Source organism: Heterodontus francisci, chromosome 45 (genome assembly GCF_036365525.1).
Source record: "Heterodontus francisci isolate sHetFra1 chromosome 45, sHetFra1.hap1, whole genome shotgun sequence".
In the NCBI taxonomy this organism is placed as follows: domain Eukaryota; kingdom Metazoa; phylum Chordata; class Chondrichthyes; order Heterodontiformes; family Heterodontidae; genus Heterodontus; species Heterodontus francisci.
The window spans coordinates 921,664-934,667 of record NC_090415.1 but is presented as its reverse complement, the minus strand read 5'-3'; the positions used below and the strand labels follow the sequence as shown (position 1 = coordinate 934,667).

The following is a 13,004-nucleotide window of genomic DNA, read 5'->3' as shown; positions in this document are numbered from 1 at the left end:
AGACAGGGAGGGGGGGAGAGAGAGAGAGACAGGGAGGGGAGAGAGAGAGACAGGGAGGGGAGAGAGAGAGACAGGGAGGGAGGGGAGTGAGAGACAAGGAGGGGGAGAGAGAGACAGAGAAGGGAGAGAGAGAGAGACAGGGAGGGGGGAGAGAGAGAGAGACAGGGAGGGGAGGGGAGGGGGGAGAGAAAGAGAGACAGGGAGGGAGGAGAGAGGGAGACAGTGGGAGGGAGAGAAAGGGGAGGCAGACGGAGGGAAAGGGAAGAAGTTTTACTTCACACCCAGATTGAAGCTGAGGGAGAGAAACTGTCACAACAAGCCAATCACTTTCATTGTAGAGCTGATCTCTTTAATAATACATTAAAGCAAACAGCTTGCACTGGATACAGGCCACACAGTCACTACAAACATATCCCAGCCCAGACAACATTTACTTTCCAAAACAGACAGGTTACCCCATAAAATCCTGGAGAATTACCACAGCATCCAGAAAGAGAGACACTGAGGAAGACAGAGAGAGAGAGCAGGAGACAGAGAGCGAGACAGAGACAGACACTGAGGGAAAGAGAGAGACAGAGAGAGAGAGCAGGAGACAGACACTGAGGGAGACAGAGAGAGAGAGAGAGAGATAGCAAGAGACAGACAATGAGGGAGACAGAGATAGACACTGAGGGAAAGAGAGAGACAGAGAGAGAGAGAGAGCAGGAGACAGACACTGAGGGAGACAGAGAGAGAGAGAGAGAGAGAGAGAGAGAGAGAGAGAGAGAGAGAGAGATAGCAAGAGACAGACACTGAGGGAGACAGAGATAGACACTGAGGGAAAGAGAGAGACAGAGAGAGAGAGAGAGCAGGAGACAGACACTGAGGGAGACAGAGAGAGAGACAGAGAGAGAGAGAGAGAGAGAGAGAGAGAGAGAGAGAGAGAGAGATAGCAGAGACAGACACTGAGGGAGACGGAGATAGACACTGAGGGAAAGAGAGAGACAGAGAGAGAGAGAGAGCAGGAGACAGACACTGAGGGAGACAGAGAGAGAGACAGAGAGAGAGAGAGAGAGAGAGAGAGATAGCAAGAGACAGACACTGAGGGAGACAGAGATAGACACTGAGGGAAAGAGAGAGACAGAGAGAGAGAGATAGCAAGAGACAGACACTGAGGGAGACAGTGAGAGAGAGACAGAGAGAGAGAGAGAGAGAGATAGCAAGAGACAGACACTGAGGGAGACAGAGATAGACACTGAGGAAAGAGAGAGACAGAGAGAGAGAGAGAGCAGGAGACAGAGAGACAGAGAGAGACAGAGACAGACACTGAGGGAACAGAGACAGCGAGAGAGCAGAGAGAAAGAGACACCGAGGGAGAGAGAGAAAGAGAGCAATAGATAGACACTGATGGAAAGAGAGAGACACCGAGGGAGACAGAGAGAAAGAGACACCGAGGGAGACAGAGAGAGAGACAAAGAAAGAGAGACACTGAGGGAGACAGAGAGAGAGAGGGAGAGAGACACCGAGAGAGACAGAGAAATAGAGACCCCCAAGGGAGAGAGAGAAAGAGAGACACCCCGACGGAGACACAGAGAGAGACAAAGAAAGAGAGACCCCAAGGGAGAGAAAGAAAGAGAGACCCCAAGGGAGACAGAGAGAGAGACCAAGGGAGACAGAGAGAGACACCGAGGGAGACAGAGAGACAGATACCGAGGGAGACAGAGAGAGAGACAAAGATAGACCCCAAGGGAGACACAGACAGAGAAAGAGAGAGACACCAAGGGAGACAGAGAGAGAGAGAAAGGAGAGAGACAGAGAAAGACCCAAGGGAGACAGAGAGAGACCCCAAGGGAGACAGAGACTCCGAGGGAGGCAGAAAAAGAGAGATGCCGAGAGAGAGAGACAGAGAGAAGGACAGAAGGAGACACCAAGGGAAGCAGAGCGGGGGAGACAGACAGAGAGACAGACAGACACACACACACACACTGAGGGAGACAGAGAGGGAAAAACATAGGGACAGAGAACCAAGCACGAACACCCTCCTGGAGGAAATCCTGCCCCCACTTTCAGGTAACCCTCTCATTGGTAACCCCACCTCCTCAGGTATACTCGGGCTCCCTGCTGGTAACCCACCCCCTGCAGGTAACCCCGCCTCCTCTCTCAGGTAACACCCATCCACTGCAGGTAACCCCGCCTCCTCTCTCAGGTAACACCCACCCACTGCAGGTAACCCTGCCTCCTCTCAGCTAATACCCACCCCCTGCAGGTAACACCGCCTCCTCTCTCAGGTAACACCCACCCCCTGCAGGTAACCCCGCTTCCTCTCTCAGGTAACACCCACCCCCTGCAGGTAACCTTGCCTCCTCTCTCAGGTAACACCCACCCACTGCAGGTAACACCGCCTCCTCTCTCAGGTAACACCCACCCCCTGCAGGTAACACCGCCTCCTCTCTCAGGTAATACCCACCCACGGCAGGTAACCCCGCCTCCTGTCTCAGGTCATACCCACCCCCTGCAGGTAACCCTGCCTCCTCTCTCAGGTCATACCCACCCCCTGCAGGTCACCCCGCCTCCTCCCACAGGTAACACCCACCCCCCTCTCTCAGGTAACACCCACTCCCTGCAGGGAACCCCGCCTCCTCTCTCAGGTAACACCCACCCCCCTCTCTCAAGTAACACCCACTCCCTGCAGGTAACCCCGCCTCCTCTCTCAGGTAACACCCACCCCCTGCAGATAACCCCGCCTCCTCTCTCAGGTAATACCCGCCCACTACAGGTAACCCCGCCTCCTCTCTCAGGTAACACCCACCCACTGCAGGTAACCCCGCCTCCTCTCTCAGGTAATACCCACCCACTGCAGGTAACCCCGCCTCCTCCCTCAGGTAACACCCACCCCCCTCTCTCAGGTAACACCCACCCACTGCAGGTAACCCCGCCTCCTCTCAGGAAGCCCCTCCTTCCCTCTCTCAGGTAGCCCCCCCTTCCCTCTCTCAGGTAGCCCCGCCTTCCCTCTCTCAGGTAGCCCCGCCTTCCCTCTCTCAGGAAGCCCCTCCTTCCCTCTCTCAGGAAGCCCCTCCTTCCCTCTCTCAGGTAGCCCCGCCTTCCCTCTCTCAGGTAGCCCCGCCTTCCCTCTCTCAGGAAGCCCCTCCTTCCCTCTCTCAGGTAGCCCCGCCTTCCCTCTCTCAGGTAAATCCACTCCGCCTTGCAGGTAGCCACGCCCCCTCATGCATTCTGGGATCGGGATCGACCTTTCTCTCTTCCTCCTGTATCACAGGCAGTCTCGGAACTGCCCGGGATCGGGATCTCTCCTCCTCCTGTATCATCCCGAGTCAGTCTCGGAAGTACCCGGAATCGCCCTCTCTCTTCCTCCTGTATCATCCTGAGTCAGTCTCGGAGGTGCCCGGGATCGGTGATCTCTCCCCCTGTATCATCCCGAGTCAGTCTCGGAGGTGCCCGGGATCGGGATCTCTCCTCCTGTATCGTCCCGAGTCAGTCTCAGAGGTCCCCGGGATCAGGATCTCTCCTCCTGTATCATCCTGAGTCAGTCTCGGAGGTGCCCGGGATCGGGATCACTCCTCCCGTATCATCCCAAGTCAGTCTCGGAGGTCTCCGTGATCGGGATCACTCCTCCTGTATCATCCCGAGTCAGACTCGGAGGTGCCCGGGATCGATGATATCTCCCCCTGTATCATCCCGAGTCAGTCTCGGAGGTGCCCGGGATCGGGATCTCTCCTCCTGTATCATCTCAAGTCAGTCTCGGAGGTGCCCGGGATCAGGATCTCGCCTCCTGTATCATCCCGAGTCAGTCTCGGAGGTGCCCGGGATCGGGATCTCTCCTCCTGTATCATCCCGAGTCAGTCTCGGAGGTCCCCAGGATCGGGATCTCTCTTCCTGTATCATCCCAAGTCAGTCTCGGAGGTGCCCGGGATCGGGATCTCTCCTCCTGTATCATCCCGAGTCAGTCTCGGAGGTCCCTGGGATCGGGATCGGGATCTCTCTTCCTGTATCATCCCAAGTCAGTCTCGTTGGTCCCCGGGATCGGGATCTCTCTTCCTGTATCATCCCGAGTCAGTCTCGGAGGTGCCTGGGATCGGGAGCTCTCCTCCTGTATCATCCCGAGTCAGTCTCGTAGGTCCCCGGGAACGGGATCTCTCCTCCTGTATCATCCCGAGTCAGTCTCAGAGGTCCCCGGGATCGGGATCGAGATCTCTCTTCCTGTATCATCCCAAGTCAGTCTCGGAGGTCCCCGGGATCGGGATCTCTCCTCCTGTATCATCCCAAGTCAGTCTCGGAGGTCCCCGGGATCGGGATCTCTCCTCCTGTATCATCCCAAGTCAGTCTCGGAGGTCCCCGGGATCGGGATCTCTCCTCCTGTATCATCCCGAGTCAGTCTCGGAGTTCTCCGGAATCGGGATCTCTCCTCCTCCTGTATCCTCCCGAGTCAGTCACGGAGGTCCCCGGGATTGGGATCTCTCCTCCTGTATCGTCCCGAATCAGTCTCAGAGGTGCCCGGGATCGGGATCTCACTTCCTCCTGTATCATTCCGAGTCAGTCTCGGAGGTCTCCGGGATCGGGATCTCTCCTCCTGTATCATCCCGAATCAGTCTCGAAGTTGCCCGGATTCGGGATCTCTCCTCCACCTGTATCATCCCGAGTCAGTCTCGAAGGTGCCCGGTATTGGGATCTCTCCCCCTGTATCATCCCGAATTAGTCATGGAGGTCCCCGGGAGCGGGATCTCTCCTCCTCCTGTATCATCCCGTGTCAGTCTCGGAGGTCCACGGAATCGGGATCAGGATCTCTCCCCCTGTATCATCCCGAGTCAGTCTCGGAGGTGCCCAGGATCAGGATCTCTCCCCCTGTATCATCCCGAGTCAGTCTCGGAGGTCCCCGGGAGCGGGATCTCTCCTCCTCCTGTATCATCCCGTGTCAGTCTCGGAGGTCCCCGGAATCGGGATCTCTCCTCCTGTATCGTCCCGAGTCAGTCTCAGAGGTCCCCGGGATCGGGATCTCTCCTCCTGTATCGTCCTGAGTCAGTCTCGAGGTCCCTGGGATCGGGATCTCTCCCCCTGCATCGTCCCGAGTCAGTCTCGGAGGTGCCCAGGATCAGGATCTCTCCCCCTGTATCATCCCGAGTCAGTCTCGGAGGTGCCCAGGATCAGGATCTCTCCCCATGTATCATCCCGAGTCAGTCTCGGAGGTCTCCCGGGATCGGGATCTCTCCCCCTTTATCATCCCGAGTCAGTCTTGGAGGTGCCCGGGATCGGGATCTCTCCTCCTGTATCATCCCGAGTCAGTCTCGGAGGTGCCCAGGATCAGGATCTCTCCCCCTGTATCATCCCGAGTCAGTCTCGGAGGTGCCCAGAATCAGGATCTCTTCCCCCTGTATCATCCCGAGTCAGTCTCGGAGGTCTCCCGGGATCGGGATCTCTCCCCCTTTATCATCCCGAGTCAGTCTCGGAGGTGCCCAGGATCAGGATCTCTCCCCCTGTATCATCCCGAGTCAGTCTCGGAGGTCTCCCGGGATCGGGATCTCTCCCCCTTTATCATCCCGAGTCAGTCTCGGAGGTGCCCAGGATCAGGATCTCTCCCCATGTATCAATTCGAGTCAGTCTCGGAGGTCTCCCGGGATCGGGATCTCTCCCCATTTATCATCCCGAGTCAGTCTTGGAGGTGCCCGGGATCGGGATCTCTCCTCCTGTATCATCCCGAGTCAGTCTCGGAGGTGCCCAGGATCAGGATCTCTCCCCCTGTATCATCCCGAGTCAGTCTCGGAGGTGCCCAGGATCAGGATCTCTTCCCCCTGTATCATCCCGAGTCAGTCTCGGAGGTCTCCCGGGATCGGGATCTCTCCCCCTTTATCATCCCGAGTCAGTCTTGGAGGTGCCCGGGATCGGGGTCTCTCCTCCTGTATCATCCCGAGTCAGTCTCGGAGGTCCCCGGGATCGGGATCTCTCCTCCTCCTGTATCATCCCGAGTCAGTCTCGGAGGTCCCCGGGATCGGGATCTCTCCTCCTGTATCATCCCGTGTCAGTCTCAAAGGTCCCCGGGATCGGGATCTCTCCTCCTCCTGTATCATCCCGAGTCAGTCTCGGAGGTCCCCGGAATCGGGATCTCTCCTCCTGTATCATCCCGAGTCAGTCTCGGAGGTCCCCGGAATCGGGATCTCTCCTCCTGTATCATCCCGTGTCAGTCTCAAAGGTCCCCGGGATCGGGATCTCTCCTCCTCCTGTATCATCCCGAGTCAGTCTCGGAGGTCCCCGGGATCGGGATCTCTCCTCCTGTATCATCCCGAGTCAGTCTCGGAGGTGCCCAGGATCAGGATCTCTCCCCCTGTATCATCCCGAGTCAGTCTCGGAGGTGCCCAGGATCAGGATCTCTCCTCCTGTATCATCCCGAGTCAGTCTCGGAGGTCTCCCGGGATCGGGATCTCTCCCTCTTTATCATCCCGAGTCAGTCTCGGAGGTGCCCAGGATCAGGATCTCTCCCCCTGTATCATCCCGAGTCAGTCTCGGAGGTGCCCAGGATCAGGATCTCTCCCCCTGTATCATCCTGAGTCAGTCTCGGAGGTGCCCAGGATCAGGATCTCTCCTCCTGTATCATCCCGAGTCAGTCTCGGAGGTCTCCCGGGATCGGGATCTCTCCCCCTTTATCATCCCGAGTCAGTCTCGGAGGTGCCCAGGATCAGGATCTCTCCCCCTGTATCATCCCGAGTCAGTCTCGGAGGTGCCCAGGATCAGGATCTCTCCCCCTGTATCATCCCGAGTCAGTCTCGGAGGTGCCCAGGATCAGGATCTCTCCTCCTGTATCATCCCGAGTCAGTCTCGGAGGTCTCCCGGGATCGGGATCTCTCCCCCTGTATCATCCCGAGTCAGTCTCGGAGGTCCCCGGGATCGGGATCTCTCCTCTTGTATCATCCCGAGTCAGTTTTGGAGGTCCTTGGGATCGGGATCTCTCCTCCTGTATCATCCCGAGTCAGTCTCGGACGTCCTCGGGATTGGGATCTCTCCTCAGTTGTCCGGCCCGGGTTCCAGCTCCCCTTGGATACAGTGTGTTTCCCGGTTCTCCGGCCCGGGTTCCAGCTCCCCCTGGATACAGTGTGTTTCCCGGTTCTCCGGCCCGGGTTCCAGCTCCCCCTGGATACAGTGTGTTTCCCGGTTCTCCGGCCCGGGTTCCAGCTCCCCCTGGATACAGTGTGTTTCCCGGTTCTCCGGCCCGGGTTCCAGCTCCCCCTGGATACGTTGTGTTTCCCGGTGCTGGTGCCCGGGATCCAGCTCCCCCTGGATACGTTGTGTTTCCCGGTTCTCCGGCCCGGGTTCCAGCTCCCCCTGGATACAGTGTGTTACCCGGTTCTCCGGCCCGGGTTCCAGCTCCCCCTGGATACAGTGTGCTTCCCGGTTCTCCGGCCCGGGTTCCAGCTCCCCCTGGATACAGTGTGTTTCCCGGTTCTCCGGCCCGGGTTCCAGCTCCCCCTGGATACAGTGTGTTTCCCGGTTCTCCGGCCCGGGTTCCAGCTCCCCCTGGATACGGTGTGTTTCCCGGTTCTCCGGCCCGGGTTCCAGCTCCCCCTGGATACAGTGTGTTTCCCGGTTCTCCGGCCCGGGTTCCAGCTCCCCCTGGATACAGTGTGTTACCCGGTTCTCCGGCCCGGGTTCCAGCTCCCCCTGGATACGGTGTGTTTCCCGGTTCTCCGGCCCGGGTTCCAGCTCCCCCTGGATACAGTGTGTTTCCCGGTTCTCCGGCCCGGGTTCCAGCTCCCCCTGGATACAGTGTGTTTCCCGATGCTCGTGCAGCAGACTCCGAGCGGTGAAGACTCTGGCACACACCTCACACAGGTAGAAGGTCTCCGCCCTGTCCTCATCGTCCTCGTCCTGCTCCAGGGTGGCTGCTGGCCTCTTGCTCCCGGGGCCCGGAGCCCCCAGCAGCCCGGCCTCCAGTGGGGACACCTTGCGGGTGGGGCTGGTGGAGGTAACCCGGGGGAGAGGGGACGTGCCAGAGGCGGCGTTGGTGTGGATGCGCTGGTGCCACTGAAGGTAGTGCAGCCTGCCGAAGCTCATGCCACAAACAGCGCAGAGGTGAGGTTCAGACTCCAGGTGGCTACGCCGATGACGGGCCAGGCCCTGGGACCCTGGGAAGCGGATCCCGCACACCTCGCAGCGGTCGGTCGGCTCGTTGGCGTGTTGGCGCCGGTGCTCCTGGTGGTTAGCAGCTGAGGTGAAGGTCTGTCCGCAAAGGTCACACTCCAGAGGGGGCTCAGCACTGTGACTCCGCTGGTGCCTTGTCAGGAAAGAGGCAATGGTGAAACGCTGGCCACACACATCGCAGATGAAGAGGCGCTCACCGGTTTTCACACGGTGCCGGGAGGCCGAGGCGATGGTCCGCACATAGCTGGTCTCGGCGAAGGGCCTCTCACCGGCGTGGATCCGCAGGTGCTGCTTCAGGGCATGCGATCGGCTGAAACTGCCCCCGCAGTAGGTGCAGGTGAAGCTGCTGTCAGCACAACGCCCGTCGGCAGGCGGCTCACCACTGCCCAGCGGTGCAGCTTCCATCCCTCAGAGCCGGCCTGTCAGAGAGAGAGAGAGAGTGAGAGTGAGAATGAGACAGAGAGAGAGAGAGAGTGAGAGTGAGAGTGAGAGTGAGACAGAGAGAGAGACAGAGAGAGAGAGAGAGAGAGTGAGAGTGAGAGTGAGAATGAGACAGAGAGAGAGACAGAGAGAGAGAGAGTGAGAGTGAGAGTGAGACAGAGAGAGAGACAGAGAGAGAGAGAGTGAGAGTGAGAGTGAGACAGAGACGGAGTGAGAGAGAGAGAGAGACAGAGAGAGAGAGAGAGAGACCCCTGTCAGTGACTGCCCTGGGACTGATCCCCAGTCCATCCCTCACAGCTGCCTGTCAGATAGAGAGAGAGAGTGAGAGTGAGAGTGAGACAGAGAGAGAGACCCCTGTCAGTGACTGCACTGGGACTGATCCCCAGTCCATCCCTCACAGCTGCCTGTCAGATAGAGAGAGAGAGAGAGACCCCTGTCAGTGACTGCCCTGGGACTGATCCCCAGTCCATCCCTCACAGCTGCCTGTCAGAGAGAGAGAGAGAGAGAGACCCCCGTCAGTGACTGCCCTGGGACTGATCCCCAGTCCCTCCCTCACAGCTGCCTGTCAGAGAGAGAGAGAGAGAGAGTGAGACTGAGAGAGAGACAGAGAGATAGAGAGAGAGAGAGAGAGAGAGAGAGAGAGACCCCTGTCAGTGACTGCCCTGGGACTGATCCCCAGTCCCTCCCTCACAGCTGCCTGTCAGAGAGAGAGAGAGAGAGAGAGACCCCTGTCAGTGACTGCCCTGGGACTGATCCCCAGTCCATCCCTCACAGCTGCCTGTCAGATAGAGAGAGAGAGAGACCCCTCTCAGTGACTGCCCTGGGACTGATCCCCAGACCTTCCCTCACAGCTGCCTGTCAGATAGAGAGAGAGAGAGAGAAACCCCTGTCAGTGACTGCCCTGGGACTGATCCCCAGACCTTCCCTCACAGCTGCCTGTCAGATAGAGAGAGAGAGAGAGAAACCCCTGTCAGTGACTGCCCTGGGACTGATCCCCAGACCTTCCCTCACAGCTGCCTGTCAGAGAGAGAGAGAGAGAGAGAGAGAGACCCCTGTCAGTGACTGCCCTGGGACTGATCCCCAGACCATCCCTCACAGCTGCCTGTCAGATAGAGAGAGAGAGAGAGAGACCCCTGTCAGTGACTGCCCTGGGACTGATCCCCAGACCTTCCCTCACAGCTGCCTGTCAGAGAGAGAGAGAGAGAGAGAGAGACCCCTGTCAGTGACTGCCCTGGGACTGATCCCCAGTCCATCCCTCACAGTTGCCTGTCAGCCAGAGAGAGAGAGAGAGAGAGAGAGAGACCCCTGTCAGTGACTGCCCTGGGACTGATCCCCAGTCCCTCCCTCACAGCTGCCTGTCAGATAGAGAGAGAGAGAGAGAGAGAGACCCCTGTCAGTGACTGCCCTGGGACTGATCCCCAGTCCCTCCCTCACAGCTGCCTGTCAGATAGAGAGAGAGAGAGAGAGAGAGACCCCTGTCAGTGACTGCCCTGGGACTGATCCCCAGTCCCTCCCTCACAGCTGCCTGTCAGATAGAGAGAGAGAGAGAGAGAGACCCCTGTCAGTGACTGCCCTGGGACTGATCCCCAGTCCATCCCTCACAGCTGCCTGTCAGATAGAGAGAGAGAGAGAGAGAGAGAGAGAGACCCCTGTCAGTGACTGCCCTGGGACTGATCCCCAGTCCCTCCCTCACAGCTGCCTGTCAGAGAGAGAGAGAGAGAGAGAGACCCCTGTCAGTGACTGCCCTGGGACTGATCCCCAGTCCATCCCTCACAGCTGCCTGTCAGATAGAGAGAGAGAGAGACCCCTCTCAGTGACTGCCCTGGGACTGATCCCCAGACCTTCCCTCACAGCTGCCTGTCAGATAGAGAGAGAGAGAGAGAAACCCCTGTCAGTGACTGCCCTGGGACTGATCCCCAGACCTTCCCTCACAGCTGCCTGTCAGATAGAGAGAGAGAGAGAGAAACCCCTGTCAGTGACTGCCCTGGGACTGATCCCCAGACCTTCCCTCACAGCTGCCTGTCAGAGAGAGAGAGAGAGAGAGAGAGAGACCCCTGTCAGTGACTGCCCTGGGACTGATCCCCAGACCATCCCTCACAGCTGCCTGTCAGATAGAGAGAGAGAGAGAGAGACCCCTGTCAGTGACTGCCCTGGGACTGATCCCCAGACCTTCCCTCACAGCTGCCTGTCAGAGAGAGAGAGAGAGAGAGAGAGACCCCTGTCAGTGACTGCCCTGGGACTGATCCCCAGTCCATCCCTCACAGTTGCCTGTCAGCCAGAGAGAGAGAGAGAGAGAGAGAGAGACCCCTGTCAGTGACTGCCCTGGGACTGATCCCCAGTCCCTCCCTCACAGCTGCCTGTCAGATAGAGAGAGAGAGAGAGAGAGAGACCCCTGTCAGTGACTGCCCTGGGACTGATCCCCAGTCCCTCCCTCACAGCTGCCTGTCAGATAGAGAGAGAGAGAGAGAGAGACCCCTGTCAGTGACTGCCCTGGGACTGATCCCCAGTCCATCCCTCACAGCTGCCTGTCAGATAGATAGAGAGAGAGAGAGAGAGACCCCTGTCAGTGACTGCACTGGGACTGATCCCCAGACCATCCCTCACAGCTGCCTGTCAGATAGAGATAGATAGAGAGAGAGACACACACAGAGACAGAGCCAGAGAGAGAGAGACCCCTGTCAGTGACTGCCCTGGGACTGATCCCCAGTCCATCCCTCACAGCCGGCCTGTCAGAGAGAGAGAGAGAGTGAGAGTGAGAGTGAGACAGAGAGAGAGAGAGAGAGAGACCCCTGTCAGTGACTGCCCTGGGACTGATCCCCAGACCATCCCTCACATCTGCCTGTCAGATAGAGAGAGAGAGAGAGAGACCCCTGTCAGTGACTGCCCTGGGACTGATCCCCAGACCTTCCCTCACAGCTGCCTGTCAGAGAGAGAGAGAGAGAGAGAGACCCCTGTCAGTGACTGCCCTGGGACTGATCCCCAGACCATCCCTCACAGCTGCCTGTCAGATAGAGAGAGATAGAGAGAGAGACCCCTGTCAGTGACTGCCCTGGGACTGATCCCCAGTCCATCCCTCACAGCCGGCCTGTCAGGGAGAGAGAGAGAGAGTGAGAGTGAGACAGAGAGAGAGAGACCCCTGTCAGTGACTGCCCTGGGACTGATCCCCAGTCCATCCCTCACAGCCGGCCTGTCAGAGAGAGAGAGAGAGAGAGAGACCCCTGTCAGTGACTGCCCTGGGACTGATCCCCAGTCCATCCCTCACAGTTGCCTGTCAGTAAATGGAATAAATACCGAGTGGGGAAATGGGGGGGAATAGTGATAACTGGACTGCTCTGTTCCAGGGGCAGCACCGGCACGACGAGCCGAATAGCCTCTGCTCCCTCATTCTCAGTGGATGGTACTTTAGTTTTTTGGAGGGGGAACCAGGAAGTGGCAACTGAACTTCCGGGATCTCCCTGACCACACCCCAGCCAGTCCATTGACGCATGCGCGATGTGGCCCGCATTGTTCACTTCGACGCATGCGTATATGCGGGAGTCTGCCCGACCCCCTGCAGTGTCCCCGACGCGTGCGCAGACGCGCGGGGTTTTGATTTGCACTGGCGGCGCCGGCTACGCCGCATGCGCGGCAAGACCTGGCGCCGCAGCCGCAACGCGCCTGCGCGCCCCCCCCCCCCCCCCCACCGCGCTCGTCGGCGTTATTTTCCGAGCAACCGCCCGCGAAAAGGAAAGGCGGCGGGTTGGGTGGGGAGAAGCCGCCGTCGATATCAGCGAAGCCCGACCGTTTTGTGTGTGTTTTTTTTTACCGTCCGATTTCGTGCGGGTGTTTTTTTCTCTCTCGCTCCGCGGCCTCGGGCCTGCGGCTGCCGCTGGTCTGCCCGAGCGTCATCCGGGTCCCACTGCATCCGGGTCATCTGCTGCCGCCTCCCGCGCATGCGTGCCCTTAGGCCCCGCCCACCAGCTGGAGTCTGGGCTTGTTGTGCCTGGAGCATGGCTGTGCACATGGTGGGTGCGCACATGGTGGCTGTGCACATGGTGGGTGCGCACATGGTGGGTGCGCCCATGGCGGGTGGGCCCATGGCGGGTGTGCCCATGGTGAGTGTGCACATGGTGAGTGTGCCCATGGTGGGTGTGCACATGGTGGGTGTGCACATGGTGGGTGTGCACATGGTGAGTGTGCACATGGTGAGTGTGCACATGGTGGGTGCGCACATGGTGGCTGTGCCCATGGTGGGTGTGCCCATGGCGGGTGCGCACATGGTGGGTGCGCACATGGTGGCTGTGCCCATGGTGGGTGTGCCCATGGCGGGTGCGCACATGATGGGTGTGCACATGGTGAGTGTGCCCATGGTGGGTGTGCCCATGGTGGGTGTGCACATGGTGGGTGTGCACATGGTGGGTGTGCACATGGTGAGTGTGCACATGGTGAGTGTGCACATGGTG

General features: G+C 58.9%; 1 protein-coding gene across 1 annotated transcript; it reads right to left on the bottom strand.

Annotated features, from left to right (window-relative positions):
• Positions 1–327: 327 nt before the first annotated feature.
• Positions 328–12,465, bottom strand: LOC137356169 (uncharacterized). Its single transcript, XM_068022001.1, has 2 exons — positions 12,368–12,465; positions 328–8,540 (listed from the first exon to the last, which is right to left on the bottom strand). Exon 2 carries the CDS (start codon positions 8,524–8,526, stop codon positions 6,988–6,990), a length of 1,539 nt encoding a protein of 512 aa, XP_067878102.1. The 5' UTR covers positions 8,527–8,540; positions 12,368–12,465; the 3' UTR covers positions 328–6,987.
• Positions 12,466–13,004: the final 539 nt, after the last annotated feature.